The sequence below is a fragment of the Neofelis nebulosa genome, chromosome 4 (genome assembly GCF_028018385.1).
Source record: "Neofelis nebulosa isolate mNeoNeb1 chromosome 4, mNeoNeb1.pri, whole genome shotgun sequence".
Lineage (NCBI taxonomy): Eukaryota > Metazoa > Chordata > Mammalia > Carnivora > Felidae > Neofelis > Neofelis nebulosa.
In genome coordinates, this window is record NC_080785.1 from 140329274 (window position 1) to 140353650 (window position 24377).

The following is a 24377-nucleotide window of genomic DNA, read 5'->3' on the forward strand; positions in this document are numbered from 1 at the left end:
TCTGCTCTCCAGTCAGGACCACTGGTAAAGTTCCCATGTACAGAATCAGTGCCACACAATCCATCTCTGGGATCACTTCAGGGCCTCAAGTTCGTAGGAAGACCCTGTCCCTAGACTCACACCTTCCGCAGGGGGAATGTTTGCCCATCAAAAAAAAAAAAACGTTCAGTCCACAGAGGTGACAAAACTCCCAGGACACTCGGAGGCTGGGGGAGGTGGAGTGACCAGGTGCCTTCCAAACAACAGGCAAGGAAGGAGACAACACATTATTGTGCTCTGTGTTGTCAACTTTTGCTGGCTTTTTCAGTGTTGGAAACCCTTCTTTCCAAAAAACACCCCTGAAAATTCAAAATGTAAAACAGAGCATTATAGAATTGTATGGCACACTCTGGAAAAGCTGGTATAATAAAGCACAGACTTTGGAGCCAGCCTCCTGCACGGTATTCTCGTTAAAAATGGGTATTCTCGTTAATACCTGGCAATACCCTCCTCCTGGGCTTGGGGTGAGGGTGATAGTGACTACTGGGGCTGAGCAGGAATCTCTAAGACTCACGACCAGTGGCAAATATAGGGGCAAGCCACTGGGCTCACACGGCACTTTAAAAATGGGCATACCCTGGGGCGCCTGGGCGGCTCGGTCGGCTCAGCATCTGCCTTCGGCTCAGGTCATGATCTCACGGCCCGTGAGTTCGAGCCCCACGTCGGGCTCTGTGCTGACAGCTCAGAGCCTGGAGCCTGCTTCCGATTCTGCGTCTCCCTCTCTCTCTCTGCCCCTCCCCGTCTCACGCCCTGTCCCCCCTCTCTCTCTCAAAAATAAATATATTTTTAGTGTTTATTTATTTTTGAGACAGAGAGAGACAGAGCATGAATGGGGGAGGGTCAGAGAGAGAGAGGGAGACGCAGAATCCGAAGCAGGGTCCAGGCTCTGAGCTGTCAGCACAGAACCCGACACGGGGTTCGAACCCATGAACCGTGAGATCATGACCTGAGCTGAAGTCGGACGCTTAACCGACTGAGCCGCCCAGGTGCCCCAAAAATAAATAAACATTTTTAAAAATTGGCCTATTTTACATGCACAGCTGGATTTTTATATCGAGTCTCCATCCACATGAAGACCACAGCAAGCCTCCCCTGCAGAGTGGGGGTGTGGATGCTCACTTTTGCCCCAGTCCCTGCCTCTCCCCACGGCCTTGGCCCAGCTCACTTCACCTACAGCTGCCGGGCCCCCAAGGCCAGGTGAGTTTTCCCCTGGTCTAAAACGACCACCAGGAGCACCGTCCTAGGCACGCAACAGGCGTCCAGCCCAGCACCCTTGACAATGGCCATGGCAAACTGCACCTAACACAGGGAGTCGGCCAGTTGTCTTTTACACAAAATCGAAGCCTGTTAACCATGGGGGAGGTACCACACCCGGCTCTCTAAACAAATATTCCCCTGTGAGGTGCTCCCGACACCACCCTTCCCCTTCTCGGGGGCCTCATTATGTCTGATTGCTTTTTCACAGGCAGCTCGGATGATGTTCGGTGCCAGCTCTGAGAATTTCTGCCTTCGTTCTCAACCACCTTTAATTATGATCCCAGACTTCGTTAAATAATGAAGAGGCTTCTTAGCAGAGCACCCAAGGTCCTCTGATTCTAAATCAATGTCAAGGGTATCTTCTCAGTGGTTCTTACAAAATGGTAGTTTCCCCCATTCCCACCCCCACCCCTTTTCATTCTGGGTGTTTGATAAACTAATGTGACAGGCTCTGTTTCGAGGTCGGTGGTAACTTGCAAGGGCCTGAAACTATTGAGGGATCTCCTCCCTGCCCCCCCCCCCCCCGAGTTTCACGCCCGAGGCAATAGGCCTATTACTGATCAGGAATCAAAGGGGCAGCACTGCTCAAAACACAGCAATGTGGTACAGATTCACTATTTCATGATGTTTTCAACAGAAATGAAACAGCTGCCTGGGGCCGGGGGCTGAGGCAGGGGGACTCCGTGGCATCCTCTACCACACAGGGTGGTACCAGCTTAGCCCAAACTGGCTGAGGATCACGGGGGTCTCAAGATCCCTGCCCCAGGGACCTGCCAGGCAGGGAGAACGGACAGTAGTACGATGTCCTCTTGAGCAGAAGGGACTCACTCAAGTGGCACAGAGCCATGGAGCCTCGCCTCTGACAGCTTAAGCGCCTGTCATTTCTTTATCGCCCCAGCCCAGCTCAAGAACCCTTGAATATGGAGTCCTTTAGGGGAAATTTCCAAAGAAATGGCCTCAGGGAAGGAGTTTTCTTTTTGAAGGGTTGAATCAAAGAGGTTTAGGTAAACACAAGCCCCCAAAGCAGGCTATGTAGGACTTCAAACCCAGTATCTTGGTGCTCTGGGGGTGTCACCTCCCCCGCCCTCACCAAGGGCTTATGAATGAGAAACTGTTTGGCCAAAGTGGCAGAACCGGGAAGGATGAAATTAAAGCAGAGCCCTAGCTCTGGCATTTTTGGGTTTTATGGCATCCGAATAATGTCTATTTGGAGCTGCCGGCTGCCAAGCACATGCGAGGGCCAGGCTCCATGCCTTCATCTTGATAACCCATGCATGCGTAACTGAATCCAAGAGGTGGGTTCAATTATTCTCCCCATTAAAGATGAATGAGGACACGGGGTCCAGAGACACCAAGTCACCAGGATGGGCCAACGCCACAGAGAGGGAGGAGGGTTGAGAACTGGAACCCAGTCTGTCTGATTCCAAACCAGAGTGGGTGAGCGACGGGAAGGTCATGTATGTCCTATCCACAGACACCTCCCACATTGGCTCTCTCTTCTACGAGATGGTAGTAAAAAGTCAGGAGGGCTATTCAAGGCTTAAAAGGTGAAACCGGTCGCACACAGGCACGACCCGTGGCTACTGCAGCCTCAGGGATGTGACTTCCTCCTCCACTCCCCCTCCCCTCCCCTCCTTGTTCTCAATGACACATGAGAGTGTAGGGTCTCTTGACAAGTTCCAGAGCAGCTTCCAACTCCTTTGAGAATGGATGAATGGATGGATGGAGCCCAATCACCACTCTCCCTATCAGAAATGCAGCCTACATTTGTGGTCCCCCAAACCATCATGGGGATGCTGGAACTATGTGGGGTGGTGCAAGGTGTCCACCACCAGGGTCTTTACTCTGTGCGTTTCGGTACTGCCATTGCAGTATAACAAGTCCTATCTGATGAGCCTGGCGCTGGGCTGAGTTAGTGTATTTCACAAACCATGTCATGAAATCCTCTCTGTAATTCTATGGGGCCCCTGGCTCCATCGTTACACCCCTGTTTGGTTTTATTTTCTGTTTATTTATTTGTGTGTGCGAGAGAGAGAGAGACACAGCATGAGCAGGGGAGGGGCAGAGAGAGAGGGAGACACAGAATCTGAAGCAGGCTCCAGGCTCTGTGCTTGTTAACACAGAGCCCGACAGGGGGCTCGAACTCACGAGCTGTGAGATCATGACCTGGGCCGAAGTCAGATGCTCAACCGACTGAGCCACCCAGGTGCCCCATGTTACCCCTGTTTTAGAATCAGAGATCCAAAATGGTCATCCATTCACTTTTTCACTTTGGAGGCAGACTGCTTTGGTTCTAGACAGACCAGCTGTATAGTCTTGGGTAACACATGGTGAAGCTTTTGGGTAAGTGCAGGAAATGCACAAGCACGTGCTGACTGATGTATAGAAAGTGTGCTATAAGAAATCGCTACTGTTAAATATTTACTGAGCACCTATTATGTACCAGGACACTGACCAGGAACTAAGGATAGAGGTGAACACAAGTGGACATGGTCCTTGACCTCCTGGAGATTACATCCCAGAGGGAGAAACACATCAACCACTTAATCCCCCTAAAAGAGAGTTCTTAATTTAGGGCTTCTTAGTGGCTCTAGATAGAATGCACAGAAATCTGTGAACTTGGATGGGAAAAAATATACTTTTATTTTCACTGATCTCTATCCAAAATTTAGCATTTCCTTCCATTTCAAATGCTGGTAACAAAGTATAGTAGTAGTAGTAATTAGCAGGTCCTGGGGGACATCACCAATAGAAATCACAGATCTATTTCTACTAGATTACAGTTGTTGCCAATATCTCAAATCTTCCTCATGCTCATTATTATTTCAAAATTACAATGGTTATTAGACCTGCTGCTAGATTTTATAATTTAATGCCTTCATCAAGAAGCAGATAAATTACTATATTATAATTAAATTTTTTCTGATAATATCTGAGGATAATTGGCTTCCTTGGTAATCTATTTTACTTTATTTTATGCATCTAAAAACCATCAATATGAGAAGAAGTCTATGGGATTCACCAGATGGCTGAAGGGGTCCACGGCATTCACAGGTTAAATGTAATTACAAAAATATTATTTTGTACAAAGATTTAATAAGGGACCCTGACCCAGGTTTGGGGGATGGGTTAGCAAAGATTTACTGAGAAGAGTGATGTTTGGACTGAAATCTGAACAAGAGTAGGGTTTATAAAGTGAACAGGAAGGAAGGAGGCATAGATACGTCAAACAGAAAAAAATAAACACAGCTTATGCAAAGGCCCTGCAGTTGGAAAATTGGAAAGAAAACTAGTATGGCTGGCAAGTAGGGGATGAGGAAAATGGTCCAAGACCAGGTCTCAAAGCTAGTAGTGTTGGAGCCAGAGTTCACCCCTGGGTGGGTCTCACTAGAGGCCAGACTTTGCTGGATGGCCACTTTCTTATGAGGTGAGAGACTCTGGGGCACAGTAGCCCCGACATTCTATGGTGTCTTAACTAAAGCAAACAGTAACCTGTTGCGAGATAACAGAAAACATGTCCATCCGTCTCTACCCCTGGTTCCTGACACAGAGCTCCTAAAACCCTTGCAACTTTCCAAGTGGTAAGAGCACTGAGAGGATCTCTTGTTCTAACGTTTGTTTCTGACCTCATCCCTGACAGAGGGCTCCTGATACTCTTGTAAACATCTAACTGATAACATGCTCCTAACTCCACTGGGATAGAAACTCCTCCACTGGGGACCCTCCCAGGCCTCACCCTATGTATCTCTTCATCTGGCTGCTCATCTGTATCCTTTACCACATGCTTTCATAAATTGGTAAGCATAATTATGTGTTTCCCCTAGTGAGGCACTCTAGCAAATCAATCAAACCAAAGAGGGGGTAGTAGGAACCTGTGATTTGAAGCCAAGTTGGACAGAAGCTGTGGGTAACCTGGGGATCTACTACTTGTGACTGGCATCTGAAGCGGGGTGTGTACATCTTTTGGGACTGAGCCCTTAATCTGTGGGATCTGACAGTATATCTCCAGGTAGACAGCATCAGAACCGAGTTAAGTTTGTAGGACATCTAGCTGGTGTCGCAGAATTGACTGATTAGGGAAAAGCCACCCCACATTTGGTGACCAGAAGTGCCCAAAGTAAGGTATTCTGTGTAAAAGTAAGAGGCACGCGCGCGCACACACACACACACACACACACACACAGGAGGTAGAGAACTGGGTTTCTCCTAAGCAGGAGGGAGAACAAATTTTTCTATTGTATCTGTGGAATTCTTTTCCACACCACCCAATGGCATCCCCTCTGTTCCCATGAACGAGCCCTGGTATGCAAGTCAGTTTCTCAGCCACCAACTGAGTATTAGGCAGAACTACCGTGGAAGACAGCAAATTCGCAAGCATTCTTATCCCATCAGCTTGTCTCTGCTGTGCATGTAACAGAGCCACACACTCAAAATACAATGGCAGCAGCCAGTGTTCCGGAAGGCAGAAGGAGAAATTCAATTCTCCAGTCCTCCAAGCACACAGTTTTGACTTTCCCATATTATGCTGTTCCCGACCTCTCCCACCTCCTCGGAGTCTTTTTTCCTATGTGATATCCCTCTTCCTCTGAGAGTTTAAAGGCCATGGGAGGTGTCCATGTCCTATGCAGGAAAAAGCATTGTTCAGCTTGGCGCTAAGGGAGGTGGCAAAGTTCAGAATGATGCATATTCCCAGCTCCACTTGACAACAGCAGCTTCTCAGACACTGGGTGGGAGACCAGACTCCAGGTACTTCCCTCCCTTTCAAGTGTAAGACGCTGTGATTTCCTGCCAAAAGGGCAAAGTGGACCTGTCCCACTTGAATTGAGCACAGCATCCTTTCCACACAGTACCACTTAACTCTCGCTTCTCCCTCTGCCCTGCTCTAGTCCTGGGCTCCCGATGGAGGTCTGCACCAGATTACCAGCGTGCAGCTCTAGGGGGAACAAAATTATTGGAGCTGGGTTTTCTCTGGCCTGGCCTCCTACTTCCTATCACTGAAATGCTGTTATGGCCTCGTTGATTTCCAACGCTTTAAATCTCTGACTCTTCCTTGGCATCTGTTTCTCTGAGCTCAGTTCTGGCTCAGGGCATGAGCTCCACCTCATTTCAAACCCCAGATGTGGCATCTGCACCAACTGGCCATGTGGTTAGGACGGTCCTCTGTGGGATGGCACCAGGGGCTCCCAGACCTGGGCACTGGCCTCAAGCAGCCACTGGTGGGCCTGGCCAAGAGGACCCAAGAGGAGAACAGGGAGCCTGCCACTTGCAAGGAGAGAGAGACCAGGCTATGAACAGGTAGCACCCCAGGGGGAAATGACCTCTTCAACACACAGGAAGGACTAAGCTACCCGGTCTCTTGGCTGCCCTTGGCGTAAGGATCCACATGCCCTGAGGAGACCGGGCTTCTAGCTGGTTGCGGGAACCAACAGTTTTAAGAGATCGGTACACTCCTTACTGAGAAGGCTTTGCTGACGCCAGCCCATAAGCATAGAAACCACAGGGCTCCACACACTTGATGATACCTATTAACATTTAGTGTCAGATGTGTAGGTAGCACGTTTTCATCACAGACACAGATTTGAAATGGCACAGCCAAGACGCTCATTACAACTGCTCAGACCATTGCTTTGGAATCACAAAGCCAGTCAAGAGAGGGCCCAGGAGTAAAGCCCACAGCCAGAAGGACCACTGGCTATGCCAGGAAAGTAACAGAAAAAGACGCCTCCACAGGAAGACTCTCACTACTGTGCCTTTACAGGTATCTTCCATTATCAGGCCCCAGGGACTGGTGAGGTGAGAGGTTTCTTACACCCTGAGAAATCCAAGGGTTCTGCCCACGTCCCTTGTACCTGAGAAGAAGCAGCCTCAACTAACGCATGTTTGTTTGTGGAATAGTCAGTGGGAAGGATGGGGAAGAAAGTCTGTCTCCCCACTACATTCCTTCTGTGACTCCACGGAGATGCTCGCAAACACCTCGGAGCCTCATGCTTCACGGGCTGTGAATGCTAGTTAGCGACAGAAAGGGGAAGCTTGTCGCTCTGGGAGGAAGGATGCTGGTGGCCTTTATTAATTTCCAGATTACTGTTCACAAGCTCCACAGTGTCCACACAAATAAACACAATGTCAGGGAAGATTTTTCTAGAGAGCAAAGAAAAGCTGAAGCTGTAGGAGGGTTGCTAAGTTGGCCTTTAAGATCAAACTATGCCTATCTGCCTGGAAACAGAGAGGATTAAGTAATTAGGTAATATTTATAAAGTGTGAAAACGACAAACAGCCCCTGGTGTCTGTTACCAGTATCCGCTCACTAGCTCTCAAGCCATAACAGCAGTTGTGCCTGGAAGCATCTTGACACAAGTGCCTGCCATGTTAAGTGCCACCGTTCTCTGCTTTTAGGTGTGGGTAGAGTGCTTGTTTCTTGGGACGGAGAGGAAAGCCCTCTGTCCATGTTTTGTTGAGATGAACACTTCCATCCAAATAGTTTATGGTCAAAGCAGGAGATGGCTTCCCAAATCTGAGGGGCCTCTCTGATTTCAGGGCCTGTGGGGGGGGGTGGTGTGTAATCCTACATCAAATGTCAATGTCTAGCAATGCTCCTCCTATTAGAGGACCTAGCCTGGCCTAGATCATAAATGCCCCAACTGTACCAACCCTTGTGGTAAGAATCCTTTAATTCCTGGCCACCTGGCATGTATGGATTAGCTTAGTCCATTTAATCATCCTTCCCTCCTTCCCATCCATCCATCCATCCATCCATCCTCCTACCCTCCTTCCCATCCATTCTTGCATCCATCCACTCTCCCTCCCATCCCATTCATCCATCCTCCCATTCATTCATCCATCCTCCCACCCTTCCTCCCATCCATCCACCCATTCATCCATTCTCCCACCCCCCTCCCATCCAATCTTCCATCCATTCACCCATCTAGTTAAATACTGATTAAGGAGCCAACAGTGAGCACTGCACCCTCTCTAGCAAAAAAGAAATAAAAAGAGCTAGACATTAGGAGGTGAAACATACAACTAAATGTAAAACTCCAACTGAGATAAGTGTGAAAGAGAAAGGGACTGACACCCTGTTACAAGCAGCTGGACCAAGGCAGTCAGGAAACTTCCATGGGGAAGGTACCCTAGAGCTGGGCTATGGAGGCTGAGGAGGGGTGGATTAGGTACAGAGGTGAGGCAAAGGGTACAGGCTGTTGGGACTGGGTGTGGGGGTGAACTGATATGCAAGACACCAAGGGAAATAAAGTGCAAGATGGGGCTGGGGAGGGGGCCTGGACGGGCACCGTGTAAGGATTGTGGATTTCACTGGAAAGGTGTGAAGACATTCCGGCAGCCTGGGTTTACATTTGTACCAGGAAGAGAGCCTGGTCCCCTTATTTTGAAATGTGTTCTCCGGTGATCATGTCACATATAATAGTTTGTCCTGAGCATCCAAAGCCACTGCTGACCTACAGACAAGAAAGTATAATTATTTGCAGAGAACCTTCCACTGCAGGCTCTATACTCTTTGTTCCCTAAATTATTTCATTTTAGGGGCGCCTGGGTGGCGCAGTCGGTTAAGCATCCGACTTCAGCCAGGTCACGATCTCGCGGTCCGTGAGTTCGAGCCCTGCATCAGTCTCTGGGCTGATGGCTCGGAGCCTGGAGCCTGTTTCCGATTCTGTGTCTCCATCTCTCTCTGCCCCTCCCCCGTTCATGCTCTGTCTCTCTCTGTCCCAAAAATAAATAAAAAAAAAACGTTGGAAAAAAAAAATAAATTATTTCATTTTAAAGGTCAAAGCCAAGGAGGGGGTTATGATTATTGTTTCTATTTTACAGAAGAAGAAGCCAAGACTTGGGTATTAACTTGAGCAAGCATGCACAAGAGTAAATGGTTTTGAGTCCTGGTTTGCTGAACTCCAAAATCTACACTTTTACCCATCGCTTTATATTGTCTCATTCATTCATTCATTCATTCATTCATTCATTCATTCATTCCTGTCATGAGCGAAAGACGACTATCCACCCACTATGTCCTAGGTACTGTGTCAGGCTCTGTTGATCCAAGGATGCACAACACCCTCAGCCTAGGAGGCCCCAGCATCCAGATCAAGCGGGTGTACTGACCCACCCAGGGAATAACCCTGTGATCAAAGCCTCAGTAGCCTATGCCCTAAACACCAAAGAAAACCCACCAAAACAAGCAAAGCAGATACAGACAGAGCCCGGTGATTTCTTTTAGGATGATAAACCCGATGTTTAGGAAGAATACCCAATCCCCACAAGAATGTTTATTTTTGAAGCTCTTTTGTTCAGAGAGGGAGTAATACACTGTTTTCAAGCCACCTCATGACATTTAAAACAAAGAGGCCACTGCTTGTAGATTCATTTTGAAGCTGGAAATCCCTCGCGGAAAAGACTGCTGCATTTGGACATATGAAAATCCTGGTTCGCATCTCAGCTCTCCCACTTCCTGGCTGAGAGGCTCTGGATGCTTCCTTGCTCTGAGTCTCAGAACCCTCACATGTGTTAAAACACACAAGGGTGTGTTTCTCTTTTTTGCTCACCCCCACCCAATCTCCATCCTAACGACTAGTAAATCTCAGAGGCTCTACTCCAAAATCCATTCCCAATGGATCACTTCTACCTCTACCAGGATCACCATCATGCAACCACGGTTACCCTGCAGGGAATATGTCTACTCGTCACCTCTTGGTCTTACAAGTTATATCCTAAGCCTTCTGCAACCATTTTTCACATAGCAGAGAGACAGGCTTAAAAACCTGTTCAGATCATTCCACAGCCCTTCTTCAAACTCTCCAAAGGCTTCCCACTGCCATAAGAATACCAAGAGAAGTCTTTTCCAGACTTGACCCTTGCCCATCTCTCCATGCTGGTTCCCATGCCTCAGAGCCTTCACAAATGACCTTTCCCTCTGAGAATTTTGCAGGGCTGGCTCCTTATCACCTTGTGTCCTACCCAGGGAAGATCTCATCCCCACTGCCTCCCCACACTCTACTACTCTTAGAATACTACCTAATTTGATCCTCAGAACACTGAAGCTTTGTCATTGTCAGCTGACTTGTTTATTTCTCTCTCCACATTAAAACATAAGCTCCATGATGAGGGACTCTTCTCCCTTGTTACCCTTATTTCTAGTGCCTAGAACTTGTTCATTGTACATGATCAACGAATATTTGATAAATGAAAAGTGAAATAAAAAGTGGCCGAGACTGTTTTCAGGATTAAAACAACATATGAACGGAAGAAGCCAGCCTAACATTTGGCACATAAAAACCCCCCACATATTGGGGCAGTTGGGGGGCTCGTTGGGTTAAGCGCCTGACTCTTGATTTCGGCTCAGGTCATGATCTCAAGGTTTTGTGGGTTCAAGCCCTGTGTCGGGCTCTGTGCTGACAGCATAGAGTCTGCTTGGGATTTTCTCTCTCCCTCTCTTTCTGCCCCTCTTCTGCTCATGCACACACATGAGTGTGCACGTGCTCTCTCTCAAAATAAATAATAAATGAACATTAAAAGAAACCCACATAGCCTGCTTGACCACAGGTGCTTCTGGCACTTGGCTTCTAGAGTCAACAAGCTCCCCAAAGGTGGAATGAAGACGGCTAACATATGGAAAGAAATTCACTGGCTACTAAGCAAAAGTAGTCAATGCTACATTAAATGGCTATGAACATCAACTTCATGTCAACCAATCAAAGGCAACTGGTACCAACCCTTTACATATTTACATAAAGTGACAGTCATCATGGGATGCCCAAGCATGTAAAAATGTCTGAGACAGCATGGGCATGACCTTCAAAAGTATGAGAACCTCGGATGCTGGAGAATCCTAAAAACAGCCCTACTTTTTTAATCACTTCTCAGGTTAAAAAGTAATGGTTAATGATAGTTATTTTTAAAAGAAGGAGGTTAAAAACACTCCATTTTTTAAAGTGTTAAAAACGTGTTTTTCTTAGCACTTTTCTGCGCTGGAAATTTCTGGAAGTAACAAGATAACTTTTTGGAACAGTTTCTGGGAGGACAGCTGCGTACAAAGGAATTTAATGCCTGTGTCAGAGAGTCTTTTAATAAGATAAAGTAATTCAAGCTCATTAATTTGGTATGTAGAAATGATTAAACTGAAAATAGAACAATATTAATATTTTCTCCCCAAATAGCAAAAAACCCCACAATTTTCAATGTCAAACTTTTTAAGAGCAATCATGGCTTTACTTCTTTGTTTGCTAATTTGGGTGGGTAATGTGATGCTCTTTCTCAACGTATTCGGATTTAAAATAGGCTACTTACTGAGACATTCTCACACAGTCATATATGTTCTTAAAAACTGCTTTTGACCAAAACAGGAAGCAATCTTTACCATTGAAAATGTAGCTAAAAAAGAGATCCCTCCATCAGCAGAAGCAAAGACCATTCTTCTAAAAACATGGCATCAGCTCAGGAGACTGGAGGGCACACAGGCAGTCCAGTGCCCTCACCATTTCCTTTGCTTTTATTACATTAGGCAGTGTCACTTTAATTAAGCCATCAAATCAAATTATCAGATCAAGTGGTTTTGATTCCACTGTGGTTTGAACAGGTTTCGTTAAATTAATAAACCATATGTTTCATGTTGTTGGAAGGAAAGTTATTTTTCCTCCGTTCACTGTTCCAAAAGTCTTCACAATAGATAGTATTCAGCACTTAATCACCGAATGTTCTTCCATGTGTCTGGGATGTGCTGCAGAATAACTGAAATGACAGCCCATTAAATCCTAAAGTCCGTCCAAGTTATTTACCGACAAAGGGCAGAGTGGAGAATTGGATGTCCCTTGAACAATCCACCAAGCCTAAATATTGTTTCCATTTACTGGAACTTAAAGCTTTATATTTTTTATGGATGACATCCATTATAAGTCTTTCTTCAGCAACAATACAATATTGAGATGACTTTTCCTCCTTTCCTTTGGTGTTGTACATGGCCATGCGTCTAGTGCTGGCACTGAAAAGCTTGATTCTGTTTTCTCTGTTCCAGTATGTCCAATCATCCTGACAGCAGGGCATGATGGGGACGCATTAACTCAGGCACTCCTCACGGTGCTGCTCAATGAACACCAGGTAATGATCACAGCCAGGGGAATGAGGGAGGTACAGGGCTATAATCAGTTCACTAAGGTTCTCTTACATCGTGGCCGTGAAAGATGACCAGGTGTTAAGGTGACTTGGTAAGTGGTTGGTCACTGAGTCAATAAATATCTAATTGGCCCTAAGGTCTCGCAGTGGAATGGGAAAATAGAACCAACCAATGCCTCACGATCATGGTCACAGCCATCTTTAAGACAGAAAATATTTACGTCAAACTAAGCCTGTGAGTGAGTTTTTCCACCTTAGTTTGAGCCATCCTCTAGAGCACCAGTTGGTAAATCTGGTCTGCTGCCGGGATGCCTGAGTGGCTCAGTCAGTTAAGCATCTGACTTTGGCTCAGGTCGTGATCTCATGGTTCGTGAGTTCAAGTACCGTGTCAGGCTCTGTGCTGACAGTTCAGAGCCGGGAGCCCGCTTCCGATTCTGTATGTCCCTCTCTGCCCCTCTCCTACTCACACTCTGTCTCTCTGTCTCTCAAAAATAAATAAACATTAAAAAAAATTTTAAAAAAATCTGGCCTGCTGCCTATTCTCGTGAACAAGATGTTTTGGGAAGACATTTTCTACACCCATTCATTTGCATATTGTCCATGGGTGCCTTCACGCCAGAGAGGCAGAGCTGAGTAAATGGCCTCTATCCGGTCCTTAACAAAGAAAGCTTACTGACCCTTCCCTTCTGTAATTAATTTATTTTCCCTTCTTCTGTAATAACAGCACAATAAACGCACAGCTCCGTAATCAACACTGTAGCTCTCTTAGGCATTGGAAGTTTCCAATAGTGATTAGATAGAGAATGCCAATCAGACAGGCTTTATTTATTTATTTTTTTAATTACCAGAAGATTACAGAACACCATCCGTCTCTTTTTGAATCTTTTTTGCAGAAGACTAGAGAAGAGAAAGGGACTCTGCCTGTGTACTGGGACTCTTTACTGCATACATGTCAAAGGTCTAAGGTCAATCTAAGTCCTCTAGGCTGCCTACTGATGGCCAGTATTTGTGCCTGGCTTTCGGCCCATAGTCCATGGAATTAGGTGAATTTTCTTGGGGACAAAAAAGGAGGAGCATTTGGTTATGTAGACTACGATTCCATGAAATGTGCATTTAAAAACAAACAGGGACGTCAATAGTCACTGGGGAAATGCAAATCAACACTACCTCACATCCACTGGGATGGCTAATGTAAAAAAAGACACATAGCACCTGTTGGTGAGGATGTGCAGAAATCCCATACACTGCGGATGGGAATGCAAACTGGTGCACTGGATTTGGAAAATCGGTTCGCAGTTCCTCCAAACTTGAAAACTGGAGTTACCATATGACTCCGTTACCTACTCCAGGGTATATACCCAAGATAACTGAAAACACACGTCCACACAAGAACCTGAACATGAATGTGCACAGCAGCATTACCGACAACGGCCAAAAAGTAGAAAAAAATTCAAACATCTATCAACTGATCAGCAGGTAAACAAAATGTGGTATATCCGTATAATGATGTATTATTTGGCCATAAAATGGAAAATTCTGATACATATTCCACCATGGATGAACCTGGAAAATAGTAAGCTGAACTATTATGCTAAAAGAAGCCTGAGATAGGGGCGCCTGGGTGGTTTAGTCGGTTAAGTGTCTGACTTCGGCTCAGGTCATGATCTCACAGTTCGCGAGTAAGAGCCCTGCATCAGGCTTTGTGCTGACAGCTCAGAGCCTGGAGCCTGCTTCAGATTCTGTGTCTTCCTCTCTCTCTGCTCTTCCCTTACTCATGCTCTGTCTCTGTCTCTCAAAAATAAACGTTAAAAAAATTTAAAAAAAAACATTCAAAAGAAGCCCGAGACAAAAAACCATATATTATATGATTGCGTTTGTATGAAATATTTAGAACAGGCAAATCCATAGAGACAGAAAGCACATCAGTGGTTGCATGTGCTGGGAAAGCGGGAGGGGCAGGAGAAAGAAAGGGAAGAAGGAGTGACTGCTACTGGGTATGGAGTTTCTTTTGGGGGGTGATAATAATGTTCTGGAAGTAGATAGTAGTGACGACTGCACAACTATGTGAATATACTAAAAACCAATGAAGGGCACACTTTAATTTTTTTTTAAGTTCATTTATTTTGAGAAAGAGAGAGAGAGTGTGTGTGAGAGACAGACAACGCATGTGCAAGTGGGAGAAGGGCAGAGAGAGAAGGAAGAATTCCAAGCAGGCACAGCGCTGTCAGCACGGAGCCCAACGGGGGGCTTAAACTCATGAACCATAAGATCATGACCTGAGCAGAAATCAAGAGTCAGAAGCTTAACTGACTTGAGCCACTCAGGCTCAGCTTTTATGTGAAGTGCACACTTTAAAAAAATGAATGTTAGGGGTGCCTGGGTGGCTCAGTCGGCCTCAGTCGGCTCAGGTCATGACCTCATGCTTCATGAGTTTGAGCCCCACGTCGGGCTCTGTGCTGACAGCTCAGAGCCCAGAGCCTGCTTCGGATTCTGTGTCTCCCTCTCTCTCTGCCCCTTTCCCACTCATGCTCTGTCTCTCCCTGTCTCAAAAACAAATAAAGATTTAAAAAAAATAAAACAAAACAACAACCCCCCCCCGAATATAATACGTAAATTAAATCTCAATAAAGCTGTTACTAAAAACAAAAAAAACAAATAGGTTTTATTGTTACTGAGTGATAAAAAGGAATGAGCCCATGACACATGCTATAACATGGATAAATTTTAAAATCCTAATGTCAAGCAAGTGAATGATAAAAGCAGATCAGAGAGAGGTTGCTTCAAGTTGGGGATAGGAGAAAGAAGTGACTGCAAAGGGTTGTGAAGGAACTTTTTGGGGTGATGAAAATGTTCTAAAACTGGATTACAGGGGCGCCTGGGTGGCGCAGTCGGTTAAGCGTCCGACTTCAGCCAGGTCACGATCTCGCGGTCCGTGAGTTCGAGCCCCACGTCAGGCTCTGGGCTGATGGCTCGGAGCCTGGAGCCTGTTTCCGATTCTGTGTCTCCCTCTCTCTCTGCCCCTCCCCCGTTCATGCTCTGTCTCTCTCTGTCCCAAAAATAAAAATAAAAAACGTTGAAAAAAAAAAAAAAAAAAAAAAAAACTGGATTACATAGCTACATAACTGTAGCTATACATTTAGTAAAAATTATTGAATTGTACACTTATAGCCGCTGGATTTTATGGCATGTACATTACCCCATAAAAAAACCCAGGAAACCCTGACAGACTGCAACCAGAAGCGGAACATAGTACATATAGTCACTCCGGGACCCCGTGTAGCGGTACGTAACCGAATCCGAACACGTATGTGTATGCCAGGCTGCCTCCATTCTACCCCCAGGTTCATACCGAAGAGAGATATGTCTGTATGCTGATCAAAAGGCATGGTCGAGAATTTTCATCATCATCAAACTGTGGAAACAATCCACATACTCAGGGATACTAAAGTGGATGAATAAATTCAGGTGGAGTCTCACAGTGAAATTCTGCAGTTAAGAACAAACCACAACTACAGGGCACAGCACAGATGACCCTCAAAACCACTGCAGAGCAAAAAAAAAAAAAAAAAAAAAAAAAGCAAGACACAGAAAAGGACAGAATAGATAATTCTATTGCTATGAAACTGAACAACAGGCAAAGTTAATTCATGGTCTTGGTTACCCTTGGGAATGGACAGTTACTAGCAAGGAGATGGAGATGTTCCTGGGAAGCTGTTGGTGTTAGCATCCTGACCTGGGTGTTGCTATTCTAGTGTATTCGGTTTGTGAACATGCATCAGGCTGTGTATGTGTTATGTGTGCACTTTTCTGTATGTTACACTCCAATAACATGTCGAAAAAACAAATAGGACTATACCTACATCTTTCTCTGCCTCCACAGGAATCAAAAAACATTTTAATAGTCACACATTTTAGGAGTAAGCAATAGACCCTAGGATAATTGCAACAAAGCCTTGTAGAATGAAAAACTGATTCCCTGATTTAAGGATGGGTCCATGGCTCTGCTCAAATTCAGAGAAAGTCCATTTCAGAGAAGCTCTTGCTCCCTTTGACAATTTAATGTGACAGAAACCATGATCTTCTCTAACTTTTTTGGGTATTAAGGGCCATGCATTTGCTCTGCACAGGTGATACATCGTTTAACTCAGCTCATTTAAAAAAATTTTTTTAATGTTTATTTATTTTTGAGAGAGAGAGAGAGAGAGAGAGAGAGAGAGAGAGAAAACAAACCCAAACCAGGCTCCAGGCTCTGAGTTGTCAGCACAGGGCCCAACACAGAACTTGAACCCACAAGCTGTGAGATCATGACCTGAGCTGAAGTCCGAGGCTTAACCAACTGAGCCACCCAGGTGCCCTCCAGCCTGTTTTTTTAGCAAAAACTTTGTAACTGTCATAACCCCAGCAATTGTAGCTACCAGACCTTGTATTCACTTGTGATATAAATTCGTCATCCCCTACAACATCCTCGGCATTCACGTCTCACAAAATCCCAAAGAGATTCTTCTTTTCCCAAGCAAGTTCTCTTGGGAGAAAGCTTTTGAGTTTGGTCATTTTATTTTTAGCTTGGTTAAAAAACAAAATGAGCCCAAGTGTGGGCTGCTATGCCAGCCAACCTAAGACGTTTTACAGGTTTGCATGCTTCCTAACCCTCCCATTGTTCCCAGCCGACAAACGGTGCCCTTGACAAAGTGTCGGCTCCAAATTACTTGAATCTCAAGCGTTTCTTGATGGATCTGGCCACACACTAGCTTCTCTCACCATCCTCAGACAAAATCACACAGACAGGAAGGAAATGATCACATTCTTAAGCTCCCTTTCCTCTTCTTTTAGCTCCTTTTCAGACATATGAGCCGGGAAAATGGGCTCATTCTTATCATCAAAGTGCACATCAATGCGGTTATTTGTGGAATATAATCGCATTCCCCCTACAAATTCCCCCTTTGTGCCTACAAAGGTCATATGCCAGTAAACTGGTCCTTCTTATTGGGGGTGGGGGCACTCTTAAAACAAAACATTCCCGTGTAACTTACCCCACTAAAAATACCACAGTCTGTCCAGTGTTGATAAGAGACACCAGCCCTTCCCATACTACCCAAGCTCACAACTTCTGAGGAGAGCACTGGCTTGGGAAAGAGGCAGTTCTTCACACCCAAAGAAAATTCCTTCTTATTCCTTCCTCCCTCCCAAGTATTGGGACTTGGATCAGCCTTATTCTCTGAGTGTTTCCCGAGCTCTAAGTCACAATGAGGACAAGTCACAGAGCCCAAGGTTGAGCCATGAGGGCAGAATCAGACTTTTCGTCTCCTGGGAGAGAAATATATCTTCAGTTCCCAAGAGTATGTAGCAATGGAAAGGAGGAAGATGCCTGAAAACAATAAACTCATGTGTATCGGATACGGGAATCAAGCTGTAAAATAATGGTTTCAAAAAGGCCACGTGATGTCTGGTGGGGGTGGAGAACCTGAGGGGGAGGGAGGTCTTGCCTGGTGTGGAGGTGGGTAAGGACACCGTAGAGTGGAGTGCTGGGGGCAAGTCAAAGGATATTGAGACAATATCCTGATCTCAACGGGCAGACGGGTAAAAAGTAAGACACCCCAAAGCTTTCTGTAGACATTAACCCATTAGTGTTGACGTTACAAGGTAAAAATACCGACAGAATGACGGACACATTGCTAGTCAAAAGGGCAGTTTTGAACATACAGCTATTTAACCGGGGAGTTATTGCCACAAATGCTTCTATTTATCACCCAGACAAGTCTCTTTTCGCAGAGCAACATATGCTCTTGATACCGAGTTCCAACTCTTGGCTGTTGCCGAACTCCTTTTCATTCGAAGTAATTTAGGATAAGGAATCTTGCTCTGGGCAAGAGCGCGTAATCCAAACATACCTTTAGAGGCTTCTGTCCCCAGTGGGTTTTCTAAGAAGTCTGTCATGTCATGGTTCCAGGCGTCGCGGACCGCAGACTTGGACACCACCCTGTCATTCAGCCCTTGCTGTGGTCGGAAGTTATTTCTCAGATACTCCACCGACTTGACGTGGTCCTGCTGCTCCGTAGTGAAGATGGAATAAAAAGCCTCGAGCTGAACCGAGAACCAGAGAGGGAAGGGAAAACAAGACCAACGATGAGAAAAGCTAAGTGTACAAGGTGGGTGGGGGTGACAAGAACACCAAATGCCAGGACTTGCCCAAGGCCAAGTCCGACAAGCCCAGCAGGACCCAGGTTGCCTGTTGGAGGCACTGCCGACAGGCTTATCTGGCTGTGGTTTCTGTCCTGACAGCCAACCAGTGGAACACCCCACCGGAGGGCTGTACGGAACTCTTTTAGTTGGGGTCTCGGAAAAGAGTTCCGGTCTCTCTGCTGTGCCCCCCTGGCAAGACCGTTAGTATTCTGGGGAGGAGCACAAAGTTACGGTGAAGCTGGCAGGTTCTGGAGCCAGACTACCCGGATGGCAATTCTGACTCCACAGCTCAACCACTCTGTGGCCCCGAGAAAGTTGCCTAACTGCTCTGAGCCTCAAGTGTTCCTCAATAAAGTCGTGATAATTATAGCAGCATCTACCCCGATCGGGTGTGTGCCAGGACTAAATGAGATAATCTGTGTGCAGTGCTTAAAACAGTTCCTGGCACGTAAGACTCGATAAAGACTAGTGACTGAATTCTTACTAAGCATCTTCTTACATACGTACTAGAGATCGAGTACACAGCAAAGCTGCTAAGGCTTAAAGCTGCTGGATGTAAGGCTTGTGAAGTAAACTGCCCAGTTTCAACATTTACCAGATGGGTAACCATAGTCAAACTCTTAAAGGTTTCTGCAACTCAAGTTTCCATATCTGTAAAAGACATCTATTACTAGTAGCTATCTTATAAAATTATGGAAAGGATTAAAATGTCTGGAAATTATTTAGCAGCCAGTAAGCCCATAGTAAAGGTTAGCTGCTATCATTTTCATTAATATTATTAAAAAACACTTTCGACAAGATTACCGGCCACACTTTTATGGAAAAACAAAGAAAAAATAATCAGGACTCCAGGAACATACGTCCATTATCAAAAAGGATTTTCTGTGGCCGTCAATCTTCTGTTCATTAAAAAAAAAAAAAGTAATTTCAGGGGTACCTGGCTGGCTCAGTCCTTTAAGCATCCGACTTTGGCTCAGGTCATCATCTCACAGTCTGTGAGTTCTAGCCCCACGTCAGGTTCTGTGCTGACAGCTCAGAGTCTGGAACCTGCTTCTGATTCTGTGTCTCCCTCTCTCTCTGACCTTCTCCTGCTCACTCAATCTCTCTCTCTCTCTCAAAAATAAATAAACACTGGGGCGCCTGGGTGGCTCAGTTGGTTGAGTGTCCGACTTTGGCTCAGGTCATGATCTCATGGTTCGGGACTTCAAGCCCCACATCGGGCTCTGTGGTGACAGCTCAAAGCCTGGAGCCTGCTTCCAATTCTCTGTCTCTGGCTCTCTCTGCCCCTCTCCTGCTCATACTCTGTCTCTGTCTCTCTCTCTCAAAAATAAACATTAAAAAAATAATAAGAATAAACATACAAATCAAAACCACAATGAGATACCACCTTACACCTGTCAGAATGGCTAACATTAACAACTCAGGCAACGACGGATGTTGGCAAGGATGCAGGGAAAGAGGATCTCTCTTGCATTGTTGGTGGGAATGCAAGCTGGTGCAGCCACTCTGGAAAACAGTATGGAGGTTCCTCAAAAAACTAAAAATTGAACTACCCTACGACCCAGCAATGGCACTACTAGGCATTTATCCACAGGACACAGCTGTGCTGTTTCGAAGGGACACATGCACCCCCATGTTTATAGCAGCACTATCAACAAAAGCCAAAGTATGGAAAGAGCCCAAATGTCCATCGATCGATGAATGGATAAAGAAGATGTGGTATACATATACAATGGAGTATTACTGGGCAATCAAAAAGAATGAAATCTTGCCATTTGCAACTACATGGATGGAACTGGAGGGTATTATGCTAAGTGAAATTAGAGAAAGACAAAAATCATGACTTCACTCATATGAGGACTTTAAGAGACAAAACAGATGAACATAAGGGAAGGGAAACAAAAATAATATAAAAACAGGGAGGGGGACAAAACACAAGAGACTCATAAATATGGAGAGCAAACAGAGTGTTACTGGAGGGAGTGTTGGGGGGGGGTGCTAAATGGGAGAAGATTAAGGAATCTACTCCTGAAAGCATTGTTGCACTATATGCTAACCAATTTGGATGTAAATTTTAAAAAAATAAAAAGTAAAATTAAAAAAAAAATTGTGAAAATAAATAAATAAACATTAAAAAGATTTTTTTAAGGGTTTAAAAAAAAAACAAAGCAATTTTATGATATAAGAGAAATGAAGCTGAGAATGGGTAACAGAGATGTGTTCTCAGTGGACCAGAAAGTTATCCTTGTCACCAAAGAAATAAAGTTAATCTAAAATGTCCAGCCATGGAAAATACTGACGCCTGAGGGATGGAATGAAAAAGAGAGACACTGAATGAACTCTTCCTGGCCCATTTGGCTTCCTGAATACCAAATCAGAATGCTTTCTTAGGACAGAATTACAACGTGAAAGATGTTAGATGCTTCCCAAGCAGGCACTGAGTGGCTGTCCTAGGCTTTGGGGGACAAGAAGGTGGCCAATACCAATGTGTAAAATAAACAAGAACAATATGACCGGGTGTCTTTCTGTGCCCCCTTCCCCTTTTTTTAATGTAGGCTCCATGCCCAACGTGTGGCTTGAACTCACAACCCTGAGATCAAGAGTCACATGCTCTACTGACTGAGCCGGCCAGGCCTCCCCAATCTGGGTTTCTGGATGGTAATCTCGAGGCCTGGAACGAACCCCAGTGCTTCTCAAACCGCTTCAGAGAATGTCACAAAAATTGACCCGCTTGATCTGAAATTCACTCTCTTTGCATGAGAAAGCAATGATCATAGTGACCGTAGCCAAGAGAAATCATTCAAGTACCTGGATTCACCTATCAGTCCACCTCCCCTCCAATTCTCCTGCAAATGTAAAGTGATAATAAACCATGAAACTTTCCCTGCTTTTTCATCAAGGTAATAGAGTCAGGATGGTCTCTCAACGAGCCCAGAAGCAAAAGTAGCCTGGTACTGTGGTGTTATTCCCATTTTCTGCTGATCACGTAACTTCTAAATAACTCATGTGGCGGCTGTTCAGAATTGCCTCTCTTCCCACTCTTTCTTCTGATGCTCCTTCTTTATTTACAGTGAAGAGAGAGAGGCAATAAAACCAGAAAAATTAAGAAAATTGGACTGTTTACTCTGCCAAATGGGACCCACTCAGATAACTGGAGGTATTGAGAAATCAAATTGCCCCAACCTGGCAATGTATATGCTTCTGATAGGACTGCCCAAATCAGAACCGAACACATCCACCCGTGAGAGAAAGTTTCAGGTTTTTCTTAGAGAAAATAACTTAAAATTACATGGAAGGAATTAACAAAGAGCCTCTGGAGACCATCGAGGGAAAGACCAACCAAAATGATTAAAAGGATGGAGGATAAATCCCATGTGGAAAGGTTAAAGGAAGTGGTATTGTTTAGCCTGAAGAAAAGGCAAGTTAGGAGTAATTTGATTAAAGGCCCTTGTATGTGGAAGATGCTGAACAGCTCTTCTCCATGTCCAGAGAAGGCCAAAAAGAGGCAACTGGTTTAAATTAAAGCCTTAGAGACGTGAGTTGAATAAAAGGAAGAATTTCTTAACTCTCAGGGTGATTTTTTTTTTTTTTTTAATGGCCGGGCTGCCATACGTAGCAAGGTATACTGGAAATCTTCTGGAAGAGCAGCCATCTGTCCTGAAATAGCATAATCTCTGAGATGCCAGAAAAGGATGGCCTTGGAGACTGTCTCGGCAATCTAAGATTTGTTTATTCTCTAGAAGACTTGCCTCTTTCACAGCTAGCATTTAGTTCTCCTACAAAGTTTATTTCTGATGCCTCAAGAATTAGTCATATAACTGTAAGAAGAGGCAGGTTCTGAATTTAACACAAAAATGCTTTTGCTTAAATTGCTTTTACAGCTTAATGACATGCCATGGCTTAAAAGCTCGGTAGCTTCCTTGTCATTACCTCAACTTGCCCAGAGATTTCCAAGGGAGGATGTGACGGTTCATGGAGTGAACTGATGACCTGAACGATATTATACTGTCACCTGGATCATAGCTTCACTGGACAGTCACACAAAAGAGGAAAAGGAGGTCAAGCTTAGCAGACTCATCAAATGTCCTTTGGTAGGTTGGCAGCATTCAGTAGAACCCTGTCATTCCTCTAAGTTGAATGAAAGTTGCCAGTGGCCTCTCTTGTTGGTATCTGGCATGTTTGGCCATTGAGTGGAAACCGCCATGATCCCTGGGTTGGCAAAGGGAGTCTATGTTTTCACTTTGGCAGGTGAACAGTGATACTCTGGATGAGAAATCCACTGCAGATTGTCCCTCGGCCCTTACCCTGGCTTTGTAACCACGCTCGATAAAGGGGAACCTGACCACCACCTGGACGTCCACTTTTTGAATCCAAGCAACACTATTTACAGAGACTACAATGAGAAGGTGTCCTCTAGGATTGTACCACACGGCAGCAATGCCCAACACGGAAGCCACAGAACAAACTGTCAACCCTTCTAGACCTGGTTGACAGCTGCACAGCGATCTTTTAGAAAAGATCATGCCTCCGTTCAAAACTTTCTAGGGCCTCCAATTCTAATGGTGGGGCCCTAAACTCGTAACTCTTACTCTTGCTATCTGGGTTCAAAACCCTGTTTTCAATTCCTACTTGCTACATGGGTGACCTTTGGTCAAAGTATTTGATGTTTCTGTGTTTTGGTATTCTTACTTGTACAACAGAGATAACATCAATACCTACCCCATGTAGTCCTTGTTACTATTAAATGAGTTACTATATATAATGTGTTAGGAATAATTCCTGGCATACAGTAGATATTCACTAAGTATTATTATCATTACTATTAGTCTTATTTTATGAGGAATGTGGGAACTAGGATTGTATTTTATGCTTCCAACAACTGTAAGATGTTCTCTCTGCTTCTCCCTCCTTTCTCCCTTGTAATGTATATTCATTCATCCAACCCATTATGTGACAGGTACTTTGTCATGGAACTTACAAACATTACTTTGGTTTCTAACTTGTTTTAGTTTAAAATAATCACGTTAGGGGCACCTGGGTGGCTCAATCGGTTGAACATCTGACTTCGGCTCAGGTCATGATCTCATGGTTCGTGAGCTTGAGCCCCACTTTGGGTTCACTGCTGTCAGCCTGTCAGCGCACAGCCACTTCGGATCCTCTGTCCCCATCTCTCTGCCCTCTCCCCAAAATGAATAAATTTTTAAAAATTAAAAAAAAAACAAAATAATATCATTAAAGTAGCATTATTAACAACACTATTATATCATTACACTAGCAGCTACTATTTATTGAGTGTTTATTACGTGCAAGGCATTGTGATAAGAGTGCTTTGTGCTTTCCTTTAATCCTCACAGGAATCTCATTCCGTTGGTGGTATTGTCAGATCATTATTATTATTTTTGGCTGATGAGGAAACTGGGCTTAGAGACTTTACATGACTTTCCCAAGATCATAGAATGGAAGTGAGGATTAGAAACCTAGGTCTATATGACTCTGTCATGCTCTCAGCCACTTCCTGTCACACGCAGAATAGGCCTGCATGCAGCATTATTCACCGAAAGAGTAACATTGCAGTGGAGATCTGAATGTGATAATAGAAGTCCCCAAACTGTTCCTTTTAGCTGACCCTGAAAGACCACTCATGCAGGGCACCCACCACTGGCAACAGAAATCTATTTGCACTTTTCTGTACTCTGGAAAGAAACAGCCTACGGCTCGACACAGAAGGAACTGGAAACCATGAGCAAGATGGTGGACCCAAGAAAAAGAAGCTGTGTACCACACAAAGC

General features: G+C 44.9%; 1 protein-coding gene across 4 annotated transcripts in view; it reads right to left on the minus strand.

Annotated features, from left to right (window-relative positions):
- The window catches only part of PTPRG (protein tyrosine phosphatase receptor type G), a 718534-nt gene that overhangs the window by 117990 nt on the left and 576167 nt on the right, over nucleotides 1–24377 (minus strand). For all 4 annotated transcript variants that reach the window (XM_058726333.1, XM_058726331.1, XM_058726330.1 and 1 more), the window contains one exon: nucleotides 18297–18489. In XM_058726333.1, coding sequence (XP_058582316.1) covers nucleotides 18297–18489 — 193 coding nt within the window. The remainder of the gene's footprint in view (nucleotides 1–18296; nucleotides 18490–24377) is intronic.